Raw genomic sequence first — 24,788 nt, 5'->3', positions numbered from 1 at the left:
GTCACATACTTCGTGGTCATGCCTTGAAAACAACTCTGTTTCCAGGTTGCAGGTTTGCTGGTGCTGAATTACAGCGATGACTACCACCACTGGCTGGCCAGCAAGAGTCTTGGGCAGTGGCTACAAGAAGAAAAGGTGAGAGATATTCCGGCGGAACTAAGTGGACTAATTCTCTTATACATTTTTAAAAAAAATTTTATAGTTTTTATTTATTTTTGTGACAGAGAGAGACAGAGCATGAGTGGGGGAGGGACAGAGAGAGAGGGAGACACAGAATCTGAAATAGGCTCCAGGCTCTGAGCTGCCAGCACAGAACCCAATGCAGGGCTCAAACCCGTGAACCGCGAGATCATGACCTGAGCCGAAGTCAAACACTTAACCGACTGAGCCACCCAGGCGCCCCTGGACTAAATTTCTTCTAAATAATAAGGGCCACATAGTTTTAGTTTAATCTGCTACGTGGCACATGCTTGGTGGCATTTCTCTTGGAGGAAAGGGACTAGAGAAAACTTTAGAATATTCTATTTTCTTGAGCCACTTAATTTTCCCATCCCCTTTTACTGAGGACCAAGATATGCATTTCCATCATGGCTTCTAGTACCAGCTTTACCATTAACTAGCTGTGTGATTTTGTGTAGGTCATGTAATCATACCTTACTTTTGAAATCTTTAACTCTTATAAACATAAACAGAATGCTATTAAGTTTCTTTTAGCTTAAACATTATGACTCTATGAAGCATAATTAGATATAATCTCATTTGAAGTAGTAGGTGAAAAGGGTTATAAACGTTATCTTATACTTTCCTTAACTTAAGTATTATTTTCTAATCAAGTAAGAGGAATATCCTGGTTTGAATGCCAGACTACTTAAAGTTAAGGGACATGCTATCTTTAGCTGCATCTGCTGTGCTGTAGCTTCTTTTTGTTGGATTGCTGGGGCCTGTAACTGGCAGAATATTATTCTAACGAGCATCTGCTTTTTGGGGCTAAATGTTGTTGCTTTCTGACAAATCAGGAAATCTTGATTTTGGCTTCCTGGGTCTCATTCTTTCTAAATTTTGAAAGGGAGAAGAAGGCATTTATGTCATCCCCTGAATTACTACTGTTCCATTCTCAACCATTATCTGAATGTACTTCCGTTACCTAGACAGCTAATTTTTGTAATGGTCATTTAGGAGACCGTCACTTTAGTGTTTCCTCTGTGTCATTAAGCAACTGATATGACAGCTGCTCTGTGTCAGAACTCATAGTTTGAGCATGAACTTAATTCATGACTTATTACTTCATTTTTAAAATGTGCTTGGGATAGGGGCACCTGGGTGGCTCTGTCAGTTAAGCCCTTGATTTTCGCTCAGGTCATGATCTCACAATTGGTGAGATCGAACCCCTTCTGGGGCTCTGTGCTGACAGCATGGAGCCTGCTTGGGATTCTCTCTCTCTCTCTCTCTCTCTCTGCCCTTCCCTCAAAGTAAATAAATACACATTAAAATATAAAAATAAGTAAAATTCACTTTGAATAGAGTAGAAGATAGTAATTGGTTCACCTTCTTCTATGTACAGGTGAGGAAAAACATCTTGCTCAAACATCACTGAAATAAATAGTGGAAGAAAAAAAATAGACCCTATTTTTCTGATTCCTAACTCATTGCCCTTTGAATTTGCCACCTTTGTGTCTATCCAAACTACTCAAAGAAAAGAAAACAGTGATATTGCCTGATTTCCTGGTAGGAAGGGCAAATCTAATTACAGCCTGATGACTTAGCAAGCACCTTCAGAAAAATGTGTTGAGTGTCTAGTAGGTAGTAGGAACATTTGGCTCAAAACATGGATTTGCATATATTTACATATCATTGCTTATGATATTCACAGATTCCATTATTTATCTATATTAATACACATAATATATATAAATATGCAACATCACCTTTTTAACATCTTGTGTTAAAAGAAACAAAACTATAGCAGAAGATTGATGTTCAGAATTTCTCATTTTTTATCGTAAGGAAGGGCCTGGGTATTTAGAGTCCTGTTCCCAACTGTAACAGCAATTTACCGTGTTCTGACAACACAGTCACCCTGGGTCAGAGAAAAGAAGGAGTAGGGAAATTATTTACTGCTCAAGAAGATAGATGATGCTGTTTATAACTTGAAAACAATATGCTGGATCTAATTTCCTCCAATTTCACTGTCACTACAAATTTTCTTTCTTATAGGTCCCTGCAATTTATGGAGTGGATACAAGAATGCTGACTAAAATAATTCGGGATAAGGTATGATCATCATCTTTAGCCAACTCTATGTTTCTTTATATATATGTGTGTATATATGTAATTTATAGAGATAAAGTATAGTATATATGCTATATACTATTTTTAATTTATATATGTAATTTATATGTATGTATAAATATAAATAAATGTATATGTATATATAATTACATATGTAAAAGTTACATATATAAATTAAAAATAGTATATAGCATATATACTATACTTTATCTCTATACATTTAAATATTATATTTTTTCTCAGTGCTCGAAGAATCCAACAGTATGTGCAAGAACAAAACTGGCCAGTTTCTGTCATTTGGGCCTCTGTCACCTTGTTTTACTATTTCTAATGTAATTTTCAAGACTTAATACTTGATGGGGATGTTTGTTGCTGAATGGATTCGAGATAAATTCACTTGGCAGCAGGTTATTGAGTGGTCACTATCCCAGTGAGTCAAGGCCTTTATAAGTCAGCTCATGTGACAGGGTTAGTGAGACCAGTGGAGGAAGTAATCAGGTGCATAATAATTTTGCCTCAGTTGAATGCTGACGTGCTGAAAACTGTGAACCAGGAAATGTGCAACATTCATGCTGGTATGTGTTTAGTTTTCTTGGAGTGCTTATCTGTGAAGTTAGTGAGTTATATTTCATGAGCATGACCAGTGAGCCCTGCATATGTTACCTCAGTTATATAGTCTTTCTTAAGACTGCACCAATGACCAAGGTGATAAAAGGTAAGTTTATCTTTTGCTGGCACATCTCATAGCTGAAACATCTGACCCCTCCTCTGACAATACCTCATCACCACCTGCTTGCTTTTTCTTGTTGTAAGAGGAGTGCACTAATTTTTTTCCTACCCGAACCTTCACATCCCAGACCACAAAGAAGCTGTACCTCACTAATGTTAACTAAATTCCTCAAAGCCACTGAAGTTTTTTTTTCATTGAATTATATTACATAAAAAAAGAAAGATAATAAATGACACAATTTCAAAGTGAAATGGATTCTTCAAATAAATCTCTTGCAGACTCCCAATTAGAAAGAATATTGACAGAAGCTCTCTATAAAAGGAAGCAAAGAACAGCTTTCTGAAAACAGCTCTTTGAAAATAAGGCGTGCCACATACCCATGACAGCAAGACAATGAGAGTTTACAAAGTCCTGTCCCTCTACCTTTGCTTTTGCTTTTTCTTCCATAATTTTCCTGAGAATAGATGTTAATTGGATTATACATCCCAAGTTGATTCTTGTGTTTCCTTAGCCCAGTCATATTGTGAGAGCAGTAAACAATAGTTAGGCTACCTGAATGGGAAGAGGAGGAAGTTCAGTTTGGGCTCCAGAATCAGTGAGCAAATAAAATATAGTCAGGCCTAATGATTTGGGAAAATGGTTTACAAGACTGTATTGTACTCTTCATGTGCTATGTTAGTTTAAAATGAACTCTCCTTTTATCACAGGTGGCTAGGTTTTCAAAATTCAGCTTAATAGGGGCACCTGGATGCCTCAGTCAGTTAAGTGTCTGATTCTGGACTCTTGATTTTGGCTCAGGTCATGATCTCTTGGTTCCTGAGTGGGAGACCCGTGGGATTCTCTGTCTCCCTTTCTCTGCCCCTCCTCCACAGACTCTCTGTCTCTCTCAAAAAATAAATAAATAAACTTTTAAAAAATTGGGCTGAATAGGGGCGCCTGGGTGGCTTAGTCTGTTAAGCGTCCGACTTTCGCTTAGGTCATGATCTAGCAGTTCGTGGGTTCGAGCCCCGCGTCGGGCTCTGTGCTGACTGCCAGCTCAGAGCCTGGAGCCTGTTTCTGTCTGTGACTCCCTCTCTCTCTGACCCTCCCCTGCTCACTCTGTCTCTCTCTCTCTCCTAGAAATAAATAAAACATTTAAAAAAAATTAGTCTGAATAGAAGAGGCACGGGTAAAACAGTAGTATTGCCTCATATTTGACTATGAGTGATGTTGGTTCATATTAAAAAGGTATACTCTGACTCTCAGTTCTGTTAATCTTAGGTTGAAAAGTAAGTTTGTATTTCATTCAGGATGCTTTAAAAAAAAGAAGGAATGAGAACTGAAAACCACATTTCAAAATTAGGGATCAATAGATATGGTCAAGAAAATCTGTGATTTGGATGATAAAAGTAAGTAGAGAACGTCATGAAATGTAATAATCCAGTGTGGAAGTGATTATTACGCTACCACTCTTGTCTAATAATCACATTAAAATAACCATCATGTGTGAATGATATGCTGGTACTTTCTACTCTCACCCATTCCAGGTGACTTCTTCTTCCCTTAAGGGATACATTTCAAAAGGGGACAAAAGCTACTTTCTCTTTCCTTCAATGCAGTAATTTCCTTGGAGAAAGGCAAATCAATGAATTATTTTGACTCCCTCCAACCCCCCATAAAGTCTTGATTACTGAATGAAATATGCCATTTTTCTAAATAGTTAAAACTAGACTTACTACTAAGTAAATCTCAAGACATTGTTAACAATAAGAAAACATTTTTCAGCTAACAAGGCTAATTTGTGAAAACTTCAGAGAGCTCTAAACATTCTTTAAAGTTCAGGTCTTTAAGGACACCTGAACATTAACATATCTAAAGCAGTGAATATTTTCAATGCTTCTTCTAAAAACTGATGACTTATTTGGCATTACATATCTTTATTTATTTATTTATTTTTAAGTTATCTCTATGCCCAATGTGGGGCTCAAACTCACGACCCCAAGATCAAAAGTCACATGATTTCCTGACTGAACTAGCCAGGTGCCTGCATTTCACATCTTTTTGTGAATAAATTTTACTATCATAATGTAATTAATCCTCATTCTTTTCAATTTTCTGCAATTTTTAGATTTCTTATATTCTTCTCAATAGATTGTTTTGTCCATGTTTCCTATGAACTATCTTTAGGTCTTAAACACTAAGGGAATAGGTAGCCTAAATAGGCTAATTGGCACCAGCCTGGAACTTGAAGTCCTGAATTCTGATGCCTTTTGACTTTGCTTACTCCAGGTCACAATGTCAGCCCTAAGAAAAATGAATTGTACTTCCTAGGGTGTTTCTCAAAATGTACCGTGCAAATTACTTCATCTTTCCAGGTTGAGAAGATGAGGATCTTCTGCGAATGGTTATGAGTAGTTATAAAGACATTTTACTTTTATTATTTTTAAATTTTTTAAATGTTTTTACTTATTTCTGAGAAAGGGAGAGAGACAGCATGAGCAGGGGAGGGTCAGATAGAGAGGGAGACACAGAACCTGAAGCAGGCTCCAGGCTCTGAGCTAGCAGTCAGCACAGAGCCCAGCATGGGGCTCGAACCCACGAACCATGAGCTCATGACCTGAGCCGAAGTCAGACACTTAACCGGCTGAGCCACCCAGGTGCCCCTATAAAGACATTTTAGATCTTGGAGCTGCTGTGTAAGTCCCTGTGAATGGATTTTGTCAGCACCTTGACTGTTGCTCCCTTTTAACTGTCTAATTTTTTTATTTGACAGGGTACCATGCTTGGGAAGATCGAATTTGAAGGTCAGTCTGTGGATTTCATGGATCCGAATAAGCAGAATTTGATTGCTGAGGTTTCAACCAAGGTGAGAGATTTCCCTTCACATTTTGTAGTTCTATTTCTTGTAATATCAAAATCTTCACTTAGGCGGAGGTCATCTTCCTGAAGCACCTGAGTTGAGGGAAAAAAAGGATCTCATAGCAGCTAAAATATACAAATCATTTCATTCAAAGTTAGTAAATTTTACTTGCTGCAATCTAGCTGCAATCAGAATGACTATGGAGAACATTCATGAAGGTCTACCAGGGCCTTTTCTTTTTTAATTTTTTAATGTTTATTTATTTTTGAGAGATGGAGAAAAGGAGAGAGAGAGCATGAGAGGAGGAGGGGCAGAGAGAGAGCCACAGAATCCAAAGCAGGCTCCAAGCTCTGTGCTGTCAGGACTGAGCCCTTTGCATACCTCAAACTCGTGAACTGTGAGATCATGACCTGAGCTGAAGTCAGACGCTTAACTGACTGAGCCACTCAAGTGCCCCCACCAGGGCGTTTTCTTAAGAAAATGTTATTAAAAGACTGAAAGTTGCCTAATTAATAGTATGTCAACCTCAAAGAAGACACACTTTGATATTATCTGGGATTCCTGTTCCTATTCTATTCATATGGAAATGGGCGATGAGGATTATAGGTCCCAGACAATCATCACTGAGCCTTGATGTTGATGTTGGGTTCAGACATACATTCATGCTGAAGCATAAGAAAGATGAGTTGGTAAAGACAGTGAGTTTTAAATTAGATATGTAATTGTTTACATATTTGGAATTTGATCATGCCATATGCAATAATCTCATTTTTAATTCTAAAATTTGTTCATTAAAATGGCATGGACCTATTTTTCCTGTGTTTGTTTTTAGACATTTCCCTGTGAAGTGGTTTGGTTTGAGACACAAAAGTGATATTTTTCCTTTAAGAATTGAGAGCTACCTTGCTGGTCTAGTGTAGTATTTTCTACGTGTGAGGAACGTTGTCCTAGAGGAATTCACCTTAAAAAATTCTGTGGTAATGAGGTTAAAAACACTGCATAACATATTCCTCCCTTTAAGAGTCATAATACAAATTCATATATTCATGTGTCTGTGAGTTCTTGCTTAAAACTTCTGTCATTCTGTATGAAGAATGTATATCGTATTTGTGTAGAGACTAGTAAAAAGAGCCTGTCTGTATTTTTATCTACCTCAAATCAAGGGAACGATTGCAATGGTGAAAACTGACCCCGTTTGTTAATGCTTGGTGCAATTAAATAATTTCATTGTGACTGTGATAAAATGCGTATTTGTATCAGACTATATTTATTCTATGAGTTTTATTTGGGTATGGTTGATTACTTAATTCATTGTCTTGTAATTGCAATTTGATGTGGCTACAACTAGATGGTAATATTGCTTTATTTTGTAGCAGAAACCTAAGGTTAAAAATAAATCTGTACTTTTTCAAATTATCTGATGAGAGAGATTATCTGTAGCATTTAGGGATCAGCTCAGCAATAATTTCTGCAGATCATGGAAGGAATGGGGTGTTTTTTATTTAGGATAGTTAGCAGGAGAAAAAATATGACAAACTTTATGTATATATTTTTTCAAGTACAGTCTAAGGATTGTCATTTCCCATTCTGTAGAGTTGTGGAGAGAAGACATTCAGTTAAAGTAAAATGCTCTTTCAAATTTCCAGGTTGCAACTTTTATCTAAAATCTTTTGGAAACATTGAAGTCATCCTAAATTCAGAATATACTAGCTAACTCTCGAAGCTGAAATGAATGTGGGCACCCAACCTTCTAGGCTTTCCCTCTGTTTCTATTAATTCTCCTTTTATGACTTTGGGGAACTGATTCTTGGGTAAATGCCTATGAAAATGGATCTGACTCCAAGCAGTGCTTAAGATGTACGTAATGATTATGAGATGCTTGGGGATCCTTTTGTGAAGCCTACCGTTTCAATGTGGGTGAATGCATAGTAACCTAAAGAGACCAGTGGTCTACACTAGCTTAGCAGTCATTTGACTCTCATCCTGATTTTATCCATTAGCCCCACTGCATAAGCCTAATGCACAACAGCTCTATCCCATCCAGACTTTATTGCAAGTTGAGGATCAAGTGGTATTTAAAGCGTGATGTATCTATTACATCTGCCTAGTGCTGAATCAGGAAGTAATACTTGAAAATTCCATTGCCACTGATTGTTAATGAGGCAAAACATGGGAGAGATTATTGTTAACTATGGGAATTTCTCAGGGACCATTGTTATTACTGTAATCTACATTTTATGTAAAACAGCAAAGTACCCTTTGCTTCATAGAAAAGGTGCAGTTTGTGGCACTTGCTATGCCTTTCTTATCAATTGATTGTTAACTGCCAATGATTCCCTAGTCGTTAGCAATTACTCTGTTATCAATATAAGTGCAAAGCATCCTCACATGTGTTTATGATACTGGTGTGTTGCTCATAGCTGGACCTTCCCTCTTACTCTCTGCTTTTTTAAAATGGCAGGATGTCAAGGTGTTTGGCAAAGGAAACCCCACGAAGGTGGTAGCTGTAGACTGTGGGATTAAAAACAATGTAATTCGCCTTCTAGTAAAGGTAAGTAATTTGTTCCATCTCAAGGCTGAGGATTTGTAATATTGATCTTTAGTGTTAAACTGATTTCCTTTTTCTGCGTCAGAGAAAGCTAATGTGTTCTCTCAAAATGTCAGGGGATCCACTTTCTTCTTTTGTCTTTGATCTACAAAATAACATTTATTCCTGTTAAAACTAGAGATGTGGAGTATGTTTTTAAAAAAATCTTTAAATGTCACAAACAGAGAAGAGTGATGACTTCTTATCACTTATTGACTGACATGCTGAGACATGCCATGTTTGCTTTCTTTGGGTTTAGAGATAACCAAAAATTTAGTCAGTTGGAGAACTCCTCCATTGGAGTACATTTGTTATGTGACAAATGTTTGAAGGGATCATGCCCTGAAATAGCACAAACTTTCACATTGCTTTATATAGACTCTTAGACAACAAATTAAAATTAAACCTTAAAAATTCTTGAGGAGAATGTAGCCGTTATAATGTTTCCTTAAATATTATTTTGTTGGGATTTCTCCTCCCACTTCTCCATCTCTCTCCCTATCTATGTCTCTGTTTCTATTTCTCTCTCTCTCTCTCACATACACACACACACACTCACATGCACACACACATGCACACACAGATGTTTCCATAATACCAAAATGGTATGAATACAGAAGAATTCTTCAATCCATCTCCTCTTTGATAGTATCAACAATATCCAAATCATGATTTCAATTTCTGGTCCATTTTATTAATAAAAATTTGCATGGACTCTTTAGTAGCAGATGCTGTTGATGGCCTATCTATACCTTCTTTTCATTTTACCATTATAGGGCATTTTGCCCATACTCCAATTTCAAATGTCTGCACTTCATTGCTTGAGGGCTCTCTTTATTTGGTTGGAGGTGGCTGGTAGGCAGGAAATACTGTAGAATTAATGATCTCTGGAGCATCCTCTACCCAATGACTAGAGAAAGTCAGTGTGGAAATATCTCAACTCCTTTGCCCCATGACTGAGCTATCTTGAGGGTGGGTTGTCTACACTGTCTCTCAGAGTTCCCCAGTGGGCTGAAGCTCTAGTTGTTCATAGAACTTGATAATGCATACTTTATTGGAGTGCCTCACAGTGTCACTTTTTATTGGTATTTCTTAGAACTCTTCCAAATACACTTCTTTTTCTCAAATTTTCATCTCAGGAAATGTTTCTAGGGAAATTATCAAAGATGTCTTCCTACCCACTTCTATATACATAAGTTCTAATTATTTGATAAGAATACATATGCTACAGATAATATGAGAAAACACTAGGAAAGAAGGCTGATAATTCAGCATTATTCATTTGCATCATGTACTATTTCCCCACCCCTTCAGGGAGTGGTTAATCAAGAGAAGGTCTAGGCAAAATTACACTTTGGCAAAGAAAAATGTTATTAAACTGATAATTTTTGCATTTCTTTTCTAGCGAGGAGCTGAAGTGCATTTAGTTCCCTGGAATCATGATTTCACCAAGATGGAGTATGATGGGCTTGTAATTGCCGGAGGACCCGGGAACCCAGCTCTTGCACAACCACTAATTCAGAACGTCAAAAAGGTACAGTGACCCTGGGGGTAGTGTGTATTTGTGTGTGAGCAAGAGGGGCTCTGCTATGTAACTGCCATAAAGGCTATAACATATTTTAGGTATTCCGATATTCTTTACTACTCCTATCTATGACCTCTGAAGTATGGTCAGCAGATACTGTATGGGAGGAACCAATAAGGAGAGAGTACCAGAGGAAAAAGAACCTTTCTTTAGACAAAGTGACTGGGATTGTGTCCTCTAGTCAAGAGAGCAGGAGTGCAATCTCCAAGTATGTCTCTCTGTATGGTCATAAAATGACAATTCATGTTTCTCACCATGACTTTTGGACCTGAAACACCTTTAAGTTTCTAAAGAAATATTAAATTTTTTGTAGTTTCAATATTAAGAACATTTTATGGAATTCTAATGCTACGAATTTGTCAGTCATGTTCATATTTATAGCCTAATGTTTTTAAGTTTATTCATTTATTTTGAGAGAGAGTACGTGCACACGAGTGGGGGAGGGGCAGAGAGAGAGAGAGAGAGGGAAAGAGAGAATCCCAAGCAGGTTCTGCACTGTCAGCACAGAGCCCCATGCAGGGCTCCATCTTACTACTGTGAGATTATGATCTGAGCCGAATCCAGAGTCGGATGCCCAACTGACTGAGCCACCTCGGCTCTCCTACAGTCTTATGTTTTATTCAATTACTATTTTCTTGTTAATTAAGGAAAAAAAAGGATGCTTCACTTTTATTCCTTCAGAGGCAGCATTTTTTTGGCAGGGGTTGGGAGAACTGTACTTCTGTTAATAAAATTCTCCCTGTATTAGGTTTTGGAGAGTGATCGTAAGGAGCCATTGTTTGGAATCAGTACAGGAAATTTAATAACAGGATTGGCTGCTGGTGCTAAAACCTACAAGATGTCCATGGCCAACAGGTGAGATAGTTACGCTTCTGTTAATAGGTCAAACTAGATCTGAAATACCGTTATTAACTAAACGCGAAAGACTTGGAGAATTTACGTGCCATTTTCTTTAGGAAAAACAGATAACTGTACTATTACATGGTTCACAGTCGTCTGACTACCTGATACCACTTTTATTGCATTTTTGAAAGGCAGCCTTGTTTAACAATAATGTTGCTATAATTTAAAGTTATTTTCCTTCCCTTGGCATAAGTTGAGGTTATAATGCTCAATCAAATGATATTCTAAGGGAAACTGTTCTGCTTTCTAACACTGTAGGACTATAGTGTGACTTAAGAACGGGGAAGTCTTCAGATCCTCTTGAGTTCACTTCTTACCCCACATGATGCCAATTTATTTAACATGGAGCTTCCCTCCACGGCCCACCCTCTGCATGAAGTGTGATTCAAAATAATTCAGGACAGAGTCGTCTCTATTATTTCCCCCAAACTCTCCTCTGGCTTTAAAATTACTTAGCTCCCTTAAAATAAATCACTTATATTTGTCTCTCTGTTAAGCTAGTGAGCAATTCTTAACTTTTTGTTATGAGTGCCGTTCTCCCTTTTCTAAAACTGTAGAAGTTTAATAGACCTGCTATTTAACACACAGCAAAGCTTCCTGAAATCATTTTTGTTGCTAAAATTATTGGGATTAACAATCTGTGACTTTTCTCACAGAGTAATTTTCACTAAGCAATTGAAACCTTCACATTTTAATAGGCTTTCCTTGTTCACTATTTTACGACAAATGTGTTTATATTCTTCTCTTCACTTTTCCTTTTCCCTATTCTTTCTCTCCTTTTCTCTCCAGAGGGCAAAATCAGCCTGTTTTGAATATCACAAATAGACAGGCTTTCATTACTGCTCAGAATCATGGCTATGCTCTGGACAACACCCTTCCTGCTGGCTGGAAGCCACTTTTTGTGAATGTCAATGATCAAACCAATGAGGTAAGGGCTCTCAATAAACCTGTTCAGTTGGCAATGAGTAATGCGGAGCTTTTAATACTCTGTTATACAGACACCTTGTTTATGTGGGCTTTTTTGGTGGGTGCGTGTATAAAAACTCCTCTTATAGGTTATTTCCCAGGGCCCTCTGCTTTTTAAAAAGTCATTTCTATCTTATTGTCTCACGAGTTGACTCATTAAGATCCACTCCTTGAGTGATTAATCAGTGACTGACACATTCATTGCTAATAGGCAATTGGTGGAGATCTCTTTGGGCCTAGTCTGTGTGAGTCTCTGGGACTCACTTAGCTTTGAAGTAGCCTTTGAGAAGACCCTTGGAGAAGTAATTTAGGAGTGGGAGATAAGAAGATTTGAGTTTATTCTGAGATGCTGGGGAGGGGGGCCCAAAGGCTATGGGCCAAATCTGTTGTTTTTATTGAGAGGATCATATTTGGTTGAGGCCTTTCTTGGCCTGTTTTTATCATGGCTTTAGCTGCTAGAATGTCTTTAAGCATTTAACTTAGTTTTCTTTTTTGGACTTTATTGTCCGCTAAATAGTACACAGCCCCGGTTGACACTTATTGTTACAGAAGGAATTTCTTCCTATTTCTTATTCCTTTAGGGGATTATGCATGAGAGCAAACCCTTCTTTGGTGTGCAGTTCCACCCAGAGGTCGGCCCAGGCCCAACAGACACTGAGGTATGTCAGAAAATGAGGCTTATTACACACTTAATCTTTTTTATTTTATTTGTATTTTTTTTAACTTTTTAAAAAATGTTTTATTTATTTTGAGAGACAGAGACAGCGTGAACAGGGGAGGGTCAGAGAGAGAGGGAGACACAGAATCTGAAACAGGCTCCAGGCTCTGAGCTGTCAGCACAGAGCCCGACGCGGGGCTCAAACCCATGAACCATGAGACCATGACCTGCGCTGAAGTCGGGAGCTTAACTGACTGAGCCACCCAGGCGCCCCACACTAAATCTTTTTTAAAATCAGAAATGTATTTATGTGGGAACTTGAGAAACAAAAATAACCACCCCAGATGATCTTGGGTAAGAACATTTTCAAGAAGAAAGCTTTGATAACTCACACATTGTATTAAAATTTCCCCATGAATATCACAGAGGAAATTTCTATCTCTTTTAAAATTTAAAGTGGGAAAGCCCTTAAGAAACCTGATGTGATGCTATTTTTATTTAAATCGTTATCATTCTAATATATTTAGTTCTGAAATTTACAATGGTTGTACTATGCAAATGAATTCCCTCTTGCTCTCTTGTTCTCATAACTGAAATGAAATTTTAATCCCCCATCTGTGACTTCACAAAAATCCCTATGGCAACTGGTTGTATAGCCAGGAAGGGAGAATAAACAGCAGCAGGAGAAGGAAGGGGTATTCGGGAAGGGAGAGGGTGTGCGTGCACATATATATGAGTCAGATGGCTTAAGAAAAGAACCACAAGGAATGCTTAGAGGAATTTTGTTTTAATTTAAATATTTTTATTTGTGTGTGTGAGTTTTTGGTTCAGTGCTCAAAGTCATCTTTCCAAACGAAAGCTCCTGGTGACACTCAGAAAAGTCTGGAAAGTCTGGTGTGACTTCCTCTCCCGCACCCTAAGGCCTCCACTAGCCATGCTGACAGTTTCTCCGTGTCAGCAGATATTCTCAGAAAAGACACCTAGGTAAAATGAGGAGAATCAGAGTTTTCCCGCTGTAAAGCCTACTTTCTAAACTGTGACTTGCCTTTTTAGACATTTATGTTTTGTTTACTTTTTAATATTATTATGAAATAATGATTCTTAACAGCCCAAATTAGTATACCGTTACCTACCCACAATGAAAAGCATAAAGAAAATTTGGTGACGTACACTGTAGCCTAATGCATGGTGAATACTGTTTTTTTTTTTTATTTAAAATTTAAATATTTTGCCTATATTAGTGCTTCAGATTAGGAACATTGAAATTAAGACATGCAACATCCAGTAGCACTTAATCCTTTTTCTTTGTCCTGCCAAAAAGCTGCAAAATGAATATCTGTTGGAATTTGTCATGTCTGGTGAAACAACAGAAGTAAATTCATTGGTAACGTTTAAGAGTAAACTTGAGAGATATTTTTTAGAGAAAACAGAAATTTTCAAAATCTAGTTGTTTTGAACTTTAGGATGTATATGTAATATAGCTTTAATTTCTTTTGTATAACTGGAGTTTTATTTAGAAGAAAACATTTAGAAGAAAATAACCCCTAATTAAGGGGATGGAAACTTGACATTCTTAGAAGGCATTATCTGAAATGTTCATTGTCTGCTGCAAACTTTCTTTTGATAGGATTTGAAGTGAACACTTAGAAATGTTTATTTGATCTAATTCTTATAATAGTAAATATTTAATTTTGCCAATTTTGGCAGAAAAATAAAAACCAAATAGTGCATATGAATACTTATCCTAAAAAAAGGTATTTGTTACTTATCTGAAGTTCAAATTTAACTGGTCGTGCTGTGTTTTATCTAGCAACCTGATGAGTTTTCAGCTTCTAACTTGGTTCTCTTTTTTTCTAGTACCTGTTTGATTCCTTTTTCTCACTGATAAAAAAAGGGAAAGGTACCACGATTACATCGGTTCTGCCCAAGCCAGCACTAGTTGCCTCTCGAGTTGAGGTCAGTATATGTGGGCTTCTTTGTGACTTACGTATTTTTTATTTTCGTTATCGTGTGATAATTTTTTAAAATTAATGATAACCATTTTAATGACTGCAAAAGATGATTAGTAATATGGTAATTACTCATTATCTTAGCATCTAATTATTTTGTCTGTTCTTGATGGTGTTTGTAGGAATTTGCCTGTTTTGAAATAAAATCTTTTACAGTTTACTTCTTCTAGAAAATTTGTAATAAAATAATTTAATAAAGAATAAGCTTTTAGTTTCAAATCTGACACATTTTTATTATGTAATAAACTATCGTCTTATGTATGCTTGAGATACAGTTCAGATTACAGAATAATTATAGATGAAAAAACATTTTTTTGTTTCAGCTAGAAGTATTATTCAACATCATAAATAGAATAATATTATTTTCCTCTAAAAAGCAAATGGATAAGGATTACTATAGCACAAGACATGAATCCTTATTTGTTCAAATGTATATGTTAATATGTTAAGGTTTCCACCCATTTCCCTCACAGCCTAAACCACACATATACCCACATCAATTATTATATAAAATTTAGAGAATGTATATATATTCTCAAGTATATATGTACATATTGACTCTTTTTATAAGTAAAAATAATTGAATTATATGTTTGCATAAAATGATAATTTGAGTTGGATGCTCTGTTTTAAGGATTTCCATGGCAGCCTTTTTTCCTGAGATGGAAAGATTGGAGGTAATTTACCCACTCAGTGTGGAATAAAACGGTGGATTCTCAGTAGCCAAAGAAGCCATGTATTTACTGTACAGTGTTTTTCTCAGAATATCAACCCATGTTCTTCAGATGAGTTTCTTTTTGTTAATCGTGAGGAAAAAGATACAATTTGGGATTCCACATGTCTTTGCGTGTAGTAGGCATTTAATAAATATTTGTTGAGGCAAACCAACTTTCCCAAGTCCTTGTCTTTTTGCAGTGAGCAAGAGTATCTTTCTTCTCTGAAGGTTTGGCTCTTGTGGCTCAAAAATAAGCAGTATCATTATTTCCTTGGAATCATATATACAATTTGTAGATTTTCAGTATGTTGCCAAGACGTGCTTTATCTTGTTGCATTATCTGTAACTATTTCTGGCACTGAACTGTAAGGGCAAAACTGTGAATATACAGGTGTACCCATGTCCCCTTGCCTTCTATATTTTCATTTGTCCGTTAGGGAAGGCCCAGAGGCTTCCTTTGTCCAGAAGGAAACCAAAGAATATAAACCAAAGAATGTAACACATTTAAATTTTAGAGAGTCTTATCATATATACATTTGTTTTAAAATATATATTTATGTAATTGTGCTTAAATATTTATATGTCTTTGAATAAAACGTAGACTCCTCAAAATTTTTTACTTAAATGGAAAAAAAAACTTCATGAACTTTGGAAATTGCTTTGAAATTCGAGATGTTTAAATTGTTAGTCTTTTTCCTCACCTATCAACATATTTTTCAAAATATTGTACTTCAAATCACCATGTAAACTTAGACAATATAGTTTGAGTTCTCCACTCTTGAAAATGCCTATTTCTCCCATCTTCCTGATCAAAGCAATGTCATTTTCTTATTGCTTACAGGTTTCCAAAGTCCTTATTCTAGGATCAGGAGGTCTATCTATTGGTCAGGCAGGTGAATTTGACTACTCGGGATCACAAGCTGTAAAAGCCATGAAGGTGAGAGATCTTTGTAGAATTAATATACTCCTTTAATGAGTCTAATTAGTATTTTATAATTTAGATTTATGACACTACCTCCTTTCAAAGTCACTATAATTGATATCCTTAACTATTCCTTACACATCTTATATTAAAGAAACTTTGATCACAGGCAAAAATTTTAACCTTCTCAAACTTTTTTCACACCTGCAAATCAAGAACTTTAGCATGATCTCCAAAATCATCTATGTTGCCACCTATTTATACTGAAAACATAAAAAGTCACATTTACAGATGTTGCTCATTTCCTTTGATGCAGTGAGCTTCTAAAATATACTTGCCTTTTGTGTGGAAGAGGGAATTGGGCTCTAAGATATTTTGAATGTTCTACAGGATGCTTCAGGTATCTATGGCTGAAATGGCAAGATCCGGTTGAGAGAACAAAGGCAACCATGCCTTTTGTCCAAGCTATAGAAGTTGTTATCTGTCACTAGAGGACCTAATTTCCCCATCTGTGACTTGGGCTGGGTGACCTACCAGAATGATCTGGCAGATTTTCACGTAAAAAAGAGGATTTGATACTCACGTTGGGAAGAACACCCTCCCTGTTTATTCAAAGTCTTTCAAGATCTCCCCAACCGTTTGTTATAGCAAAACAAACCTTTAGAAAAATTTCACTGTCCATATAACATATTTCTATTAAAAAGCCAACTTAGCATCCCTTTAGTGTCCTTATTTCCTTGGATATTCACCACTTTGGTGCTAATGAGGCCATCCAGTGGCCATGTGAGCTCTTCTGTGACATTGCCTCTGGCTTTGCAGTATAAATCCATTCACCAGAGACCTGGCTAGGAGAAAGCAAGACACTGAAGGTGGCAGGAAACTAGGACAACAAACACAGAAAAATGATTGGCCAGAATTTTTTTTTTTTGCTTTATTCAATGTTCTGTACACAAAGATGTTTGTAGGAAAGACCAGAATGCAGCCACCAATTACCTAACTCTCTTCCCGTTTGTTTTTATTTTTTTAATACTCCTCTCCATACATGCATAGGCGTATATACACATGCACATGTGTTTTTTGTGTACATTTTCAAAGAGTACTTTATTTCATTGTAGTATGATTCAATTTCTCTTTATATAATTAGAGGATGTCCAATGGTTTAGATTGGTTGGAAAGCACTGTAAGTGCATTCAGGATTTATAAATACATATAATAGTTAGCATGCTTTTAATTCTATTTGGTAGTTTTATAAAGGAGTAGTATTTTTATAGCTTTTATTTTTTTTACATGCTTTACATCCATTAGGTAAAGTTATGTATTTTAACTTAAGGATAGGAATTATTAGGTAAAGTATTATGATTAATTAGGAAGTTAGTAGAAATGAATTTCTGAACTAAATATTTAAAAATGATCAGATGGTGCATATGTTATAGCCATAACTATATTAGAAAGAAGTTAGAAAAATTATTAAAATAGTTTGAAATTATTTCTAAGTTTTAAAATGTATGAACACTCATCACAGTCATTTATGGAACTTTACCTATATAATTTGACTTCTCAGAAATAACAGTATTCAATGTATAGCACATTCAAGAAAATACTTAAGTCTGTTTGTGCTTTTCTTTAGTAGTTAGACCTTCTGTAAGCTTGATGATGTGTTCTCAGTTTAGACTTAATTATTTAAATTCCAATCCATATTTTAAATGCATTTGCTTATCTGTATGTATATGTTCAAAAATTTTTAATAATACTTTTTTGAAAGCACTTTCTTGAACTCTTGAGAGATGGCTCATATTGAGGGAAGGGCATAGAACTTGAATCATAAGACTCGGATTAGAGACCTAATTTTGCCATTTATCAGCTATAAGATCTTTGTCAAGTCACTTAACCTTATAGAATGTCAAGTTTTTCATCTGTGAGGTAGAAATTTCTCTTGTAGTCTTGGAATAAAAATCAAATAAATTAATAAAGAAGTACATTATAAGTTTTAAGGCACCATTTGAATTTAAAGTAATATGAAATATATTTAATATTTTCTTCAGATCCTCCCCGAAGGGCATGTAGGGCTTTCAAGGATGATTTTTATACTTTCATCTGAATATTTTGTGGATGTTTTAGATGTGTTCAAAATTGACATGGTCATAGGCAAAATAATAAGAGCCATATGGCCATATTTTATAATAATTATTTTGCTAAGTGTCATGCTCATCCTAGTTTATAAAGCTATTATCCTTCATAGCTTACATGAAGAATTATTTTTGAGGTATCTCCAGATGTGAGAAATAAGATAGAGCTATGAATACCTTTACACACACACACACACACACACACACACACACACACACATAGAAATTTTTATTTTCTTTTTTTCCGCTTGGTCATTTTCTATTAATATAAGATGTATACAGCATATAATGCTCTTTGTTGACACATTAAGGCAGGCATGAAAATCTAAAAGGATGGAATCCAGCAGAAGGCTCTTGATGCTTCCAGCAAAGAAGCACATCATCATGCATTTTAAATGTACACTCCATGTTGGTCTTTGACAAACATTGTTAAGGGAGGCTTCTTTGATGTTGCCTCTGGTTCTATTTTATAGCTTACTACTTTTTAAGTTTTTAAAGCATTTTATTTAGTCTTTTAAGGTCGATTGGGCTATAAAGTTCAGCAGTATTTGTAGACCTTTAGTCAAATTCTATAGACATTATCTTAAGTTTTGCTTGATGCCTCCAGTGGCAAAGAATTCGGGGTGAACCTCATGAGGCAGCCAGTCTTTTTGGATAGTTTTATTATCAAGCAATTTTTTCCTTCCTTTCATCAAACGTTTGTCTTCCTTTTTATTCCTAGTTTTACTACTGATCTCTATAGCCCATAGTGAGTTTTGTCACCTAATACAAACCCTCCGTTTGAATATGGTCATTCTCTTCTTTAGACCATATGTTCCCATTCTGGGTCCTTTTGTTTTTTTTCAGGAAGAAAATGTCAAAACTGTCTTGATGAACCCAAACATTGCATCGGTGCAGACCAACGAGGTGGGCTTAAAGCAAGCAGATACGGTCTACTTTCTCCCTATCACCCCTCAGTTTGTCACAGAGGTCATCAAGGCGGAGCGGCCAGATGGGTTAATTCTAGGCATGGGTGGCCAGACAGCTCTGAACTGTGGTGAGTTCTTTTTAGTTTAACTGTAGAGCTTCAGCCCATGCACTGCTGTGTAATATTTTTTGTTTGAATCCATCTACCAATTATGCTCTGTGTGTTCATAAAAGCTTTTCTTTAATGTGTGAGGAAGCCGTTAGCAAACAACCACCTGAAAATGTCATGTGATAAATATTACTGGTTTATTTCGCAGAACAGCTGAGGTACAAAAGGAAACCTTTTACATGAATGCTCTCAGGTGGCCAAGTGAGGTCTCTCTCCTCCATTTCAGGATTTTGCTTTTCTCTGTTACCAGTGAAACCCTGCAAACTATCATGAATAAAAAATGAGAATTAACATTGACTAAATGCTTTGTGCTGTCACGTGTTGGCCCTGTAGCATTTGGATTTCACATATATTTTCACGATAACATAGATTAGTCTCTCTACTATCCCTTCATGCATCTGCTGAGTCCAATGCTCTGTCCCTTTGACAATGCTTCAAATCTTTGGAACTAGATAATGAATGAGAATCTCACTAGTTAGTTGGGGAAGCAGTTGGTGACATAATTTATAAGTCAAATATAAAAATCTTAGCCAAAGTTAGATGGCATGCTAATGGAAACCCTATCTTGATGATTTTTCACCCATATAGAGATCCACAGCACTGGAATTATTTAAATAAGAGAATCTCATTATAGAAATGGACCATAGAAGGAAACAGAAGATACTAAAATCTAGAAGTTCACTGCATACTATGATTTTTATTAATAAGGATAGTATAAATCATGTGGAGGAGTGGTATAATAAGTAATAATACCACCAGCAAAATATTTTGCTAGAATGTCCTCAGAATTTTTCTTTCAAAATTTTTTTCCTTAAGTACAATTTTATTGTGGACTCTGGTGACTTTTTGGAGTTCATTTTAAAGTTAAAAAAAAAGGGGCGCCTGGGTGGCTTAGTCGGTTAAGCGTCCGACTTTCGCTTAGGTCATGATCTCTCGCGGTTCGTGGGTTTGAGCCCTGCGTCGGGCTCTGTGCTGACTGCCAGCTCAGAGCCCGGAGCCTGTTTCAGATTCTTACTCCCTCTCTCTCTGACCCTCCCCTGCTCACGCTGTCTCTCTCTCTCTCTCCTAGAAATAAATTAAAAAAATTAAAAAAAATAAAGTTAACAGATGTTAAGAAAGACTTAAGAGTTTGAGATTTTAGAACTTGATTATACTTCGTTCTTCTGTAGGAGTGGAACTATTCAGGAGAGGTGTACTCAAGGAGTATGGCGTGAAAGTCCTGGGGACCTCAGTTGAATCCATTATGGCCACAGAAGACAGGCAGCTGTTCTCGGACAAACTAAATGAAATTAATGAAAAGATTGCTCCAAGCTTTGCGGTGGAATCGGTAAGGAATCTTTATTCTGGAGAAACAAGGCCATTATTTGTCTTACATTTAGAGGGAGAATTATTTGTCATGCCTGAAAATAAGAGTTACATTATTATATTTACATATAATTTCTTCCAGAAATGTCTCAGTATCTAAGAGACTTTGTGTATTAATCACAGCCTTTCATGCTAAAATGTTCGGGAGAGGTATTCATATTTTATGGAAAGGAAAGCAAAAGCCCATAGATGAAGTGGTTTATCAATGGTTGAAGTGCCACTGACTATCAAATCTCATGAATTAAAACAAAGAACGATGTCAACTTACAATGCCAAAGTGATTTTTACCTTCTTCCTGGGATTTGACACACATCTTGTTGATGCAAATGACCTGCAAATGAGAAATGATTGGATTGAAGTTTTCTTGTTAGAATGGAATAAATATTTACAAATGAAATTACCTAGAAAAAAGCCATTGGATCTAATCAATACGATTCATGACTGAAAAACTTGTAGTTTAGATGTTTGAAGAGGATAGATCATTTTGTGTTTTTGTTCATCATTTTCTATTGTAGCCTGTGCCTATTGAGAGGCTATTATGAGGCACTAAGATATCTATATCTATATCATCTATATCTATATCTATATCATCTATATCTATATCTGTATCTGTATCTATATCTATATCTATATCTATATCCATATCTATCTATATGTTTTTGTCCCTGACTTTATTCCTGATTTCAGGCATACAGTCAGTGAAGTGGGGGTTCTAGAGGCAGTTTTTGTTGCAACTTCCCCATTGCAAAAATAGGCAAATCTTGAGGGAAAAGGGCAGCTACTGCTGGGACCACTAAAATGGGTTGTATATGTTTCAGAAAAGAATGCTCTCAAGTACACACAATGTTGCAGAGCTGTCAGTCAGGAATAGTCCCAGGATAGCTCTGCTGAACATTTGGAAAGCTCCTGCCATACATTTATTCTTTCATTGCCAGATTTAATTATGTCCTTGCTTCCTCAGGATGCGAAACAGGCATATGGGAAAGGTGTAATTACACTCCCATTGGTAGTGTAATAATATTCCATGACAGAAAAATATAGCCACCATATGTTGTATTCTGTAAGGTAAAAAAAAAAAATCTATGCTTCTGGGACTACTCTCTGACTGAACTTGAAAAATGAAAACTCTTTCTATATAGTACTCTTAATGGCCTATTGCAGGAATATCAAGTTAGTTTCAGCAGTAGAAATCCTTGTATCATGAAGAGATGAAGGTTTTTAAGTAGAATTTAAAAATTCAGGGGCGCCTGGGTGGCTTAGTCGGTTAAGCGTCCGACTTTCGCTTAGGTCATGATCTCTCGCGGTTCGTGGGTTCGAGCCCCGCACCGGGCTCTGTGCTGACTGCCAGCTCAGAGCCTGGAGCCTGTTTCAGTCTGTGACTCCCTCTCTCTCTGACCCTCCCCTGCTCACGCTGTCTCTCTCTCTCTCCTAGAAATAAATAAAAATATTAATAAAAAAAATTCAATATGGCTCCCATTCTCAAATTAATGATGATTATGTTAGCTTTGGTCATTGTTTTATTTTTTATATGGCAAAATAAAATTTATAACTAAAAGATGAAAGAAACCTTTCAGTGGTTATGAAAAAAATCCTAGAATTTTACTTCAAATTTGTAAAACAACACTTGTGTTTCAGTAGGAAATGAAGGAATAACACATTCTATAGTCATTCTTCTCAAATAAACTGATTTACCTGAATTGCTAGACTCTATTGGTATGTTTTTTTCTGCTAGTATGGTCAGCTTTTCAAACTTTGAGTTTTTCTTGTTGATAGATTGAGGATGCTCTGAAAGCAGCAGATAAGATTGGCTACCCAGTGATGATCCGTTCTGCCTATGCCTTGGGTGGGTTAGGCTCTGGCATCTGTCCTAATAAGGAGACCTTACTGGACCTCAGCACAAAGGTATGTATTTTCACGGACCAAATTCTTACCAATCAAGAAAACTGATTTGATAAACTCTTTCAATTAGAGAAAGTTATGTAGATGAGAAATGACCTTTTCTCTATTAAAACCACTGTCATGTTTTCCAAAAGTATTGTCCAACAGACAGTACCTTTGTAAGGGAAATGCAGTGCAGTTATTTACATTGGAACACAGCATTAGCCAAATTTCTTGATGAACTCTTGAGGTTCTTGCTAGAACTTTTTGTTTCCTGCTTATGTATGCTTCTTTTTATTAAATAAGGAGTCTTTTGTTGGTTGTGTGTGCTCTCTTCTCATTGAATAGAACGATGCCTGGTGACATGGGGTCTCAATAATTGCTTGCTTGCTGAATGAATGCATGTGCAGTCAAGAGACCCGTGTAACTTACGTGGTGGTCATGGAAGTGAATTTGACAGAATTATAAGAGCTATTTTGGGGAGTGCTAGGTAAACACCAAACACAGCTTATATCTATCATGACTTACTTTTCAGAGTGAAATAAAATGCAGCCCTTGAGTTGTTAACATAGGATTTCGAGAACAGATAAATAAAATTAAATATATTTAGATAACTATAATGACTAACATTTCATTAAGTTGGATTTAGTGTTTCTAAAGTTGCCAAAAGAAATTTAAAAAAGGACAATATATCAATATGAATATTTCTTGTTTCCATTCTGGACTTATGAATCCTGTATTTAAAGAAAAGACAAGTTTATAGAAGCAATTTTTTTTTAGCATACTAGATGTTCCCAATATTTTTAGTATTACTAATCTCATTATTACTCCCAGTAGTGACAATGTGTACTTACTCTCTATTAAAAATATTTTTTTTACTGTATAAAAAACATTCTGTATACTGAATTGTTTAAAAGTGTTTACAGTGAAAGCAATTTAGGAATGGGATAAATGTTAAGGATTTACAATTCCTCTAAAATAAGCAGCATGGCATTGAATGCTCTTTTGTTGAAAACCTAGCTTTTCCCTTGAGAATAATTACTTGTATCATTCTTTCCTAAACTACCCCTTATTCTCTTGAGATTATATTTAGCACCTTCAGAAGCTGAATTAGCTCATCTGGGCCTCAATGTTAGGCTTTTGCATAAAATCTGAGACTAGAAGGAAGTTGAGGCAACATCTCATTTGATGTCAGTTATCCTTGTGTCCAAATATCCAGCCTAGTCTATTAGAATGCAGAATGGTTTCCCAAATCCCAACCCGTTGTTTCCCAGATTTCCTCTTTTAGCATGCAATCCTAATGACACATTAATCATTACTAAATTGTTAACGCTGGCTACAGAGTTTCTTAACCACTTTGAAAACCTCATCATAGGCAGCTGTGGGGACAAATGTGTTCATTTGCCATTGCACATGGTGGATCCTATAGTGTTGACTGAGGTTAAATAGATAGTGTTGAGGCACATTAAATAAATGCTAACACTGAATTATTATTTCATTATACTGCCTACTAAAAATTTGAAAAAATTCGCATACTTTCATCAGTTACTTTCTGTTCCCTTCTCACTGCCAATGCAAACTGAAAACATTATAAGACAAAGGACATTTCTGTCTTGGATTTTCAGCCACCAAATGTCCTAAGGTCGAAGACTGCCTCTTTCATATTTTGGGTTCAGTATTCTACCCACCAGTGCGTACACAGTAAATATGAAATGATAATTATACTAATTCATATCTGTTTAATCAGGCATACATGATATATGACTCAGGGTATTTAAGCACTTAGGCAGTAATTAACCATAATAATAGTTGCATATGATTCTTCTAATTCTCAAGTTTCATATGCCATCTTGGCTAACAGTTTACAACCATCATTATCTCCTTTGTTCTCCTCATCAACATCAACTGACTTTTATTGTGTATGTCACTGTACAAAGCACTCTCAGCTATTTTAGAGAAAACCAGAGTCTTTAGACTTATTTTTCCATATTTATTTGCACTTATCACATTTTCTGGTTTCACAGAAGCCTTGCTGCTGAAATAATTCCATTTCCCTCTGCCTGATTGCTCAATTATTTTCTCTTTTTCCTAAATTAGTTTGATTTAATGTCATATCAGCACTTTGAATGGCAAGCCTCAAT

The 24,788-nt window shown here is 36.1% G+C and overlaps 1 protein-coding gene across 1 annotated transcript in view; it reads left to right on the top strand.

Annotated features, from left to right (window-relative positions):
* CPS1 (carbamoyl-phosphate synthase 1) overlaps positions 1–24,788 on the top strand; it is a 136,497-nt gene that overhangs the window by 40,707 nt on the left and 71,002 nt on the right. The window contains exons 5-17 of the mRNA XM_039249986.1: positions 46–135; positions 2,215–2,271; positions 5,772–5,864; positions 8,320–8,409; positions 9,851–9,979; positions 10,779–10,885; positions 11,723–11,861; positions 12,481–12,558; positions 14,415–14,513; positions 16,123–16,218; positions 19,176–19,365; positions 20,574–20,731; positions 22,543–22,671. Of these exons, the coding sequence (XP_039105917.1) occupies positions 46–135; positions 2,215–2,271; positions 5,772–5,864; positions 8,320–8,409; positions 9,851–9,979; positions 10,779–10,885; positions 11,723–11,861; positions 12,481–12,558; positions 14,415–14,513; positions 16,123–16,218; positions 19,176–19,365; positions 20,574–20,731; positions 22,543–22,671 (1,455 nt within the window). The remainder of the gene's footprint in view (positions 1–45; positions 136–2,214; positions 2,272–5,771; positions 5,865–8,319; positions 8,410–9,850; positions 9,980–10,778; positions 10,886–11,722; positions 11,862–12,480; positions 12,559–14,414; positions 14,514–16,122; positions 16,219–19,175; positions 19,366–20,573; positions 20,732–22,542; positions 22,672–24,788) is intronic.

This window comes from Hyaena hyaena, unplaced genomic scaffold (assembly GCF_003009895.1).
Source record: "Hyaena hyaena isolate Hyena2069 unplaced genomic scaffold, ASM300989v1 scaffold_353, whole genome shotgun sequence".
Lineage (NCBI taxonomy): Eukaryota > Metazoa > Chordata > Mammalia > Carnivora > Hyaenidae > Hyaena > Hyaena hyaena.
Note: the sequence above shows the minus strand (reverse complement) of the source record. Positions and strands in the feature narration are given on the sequence as shown.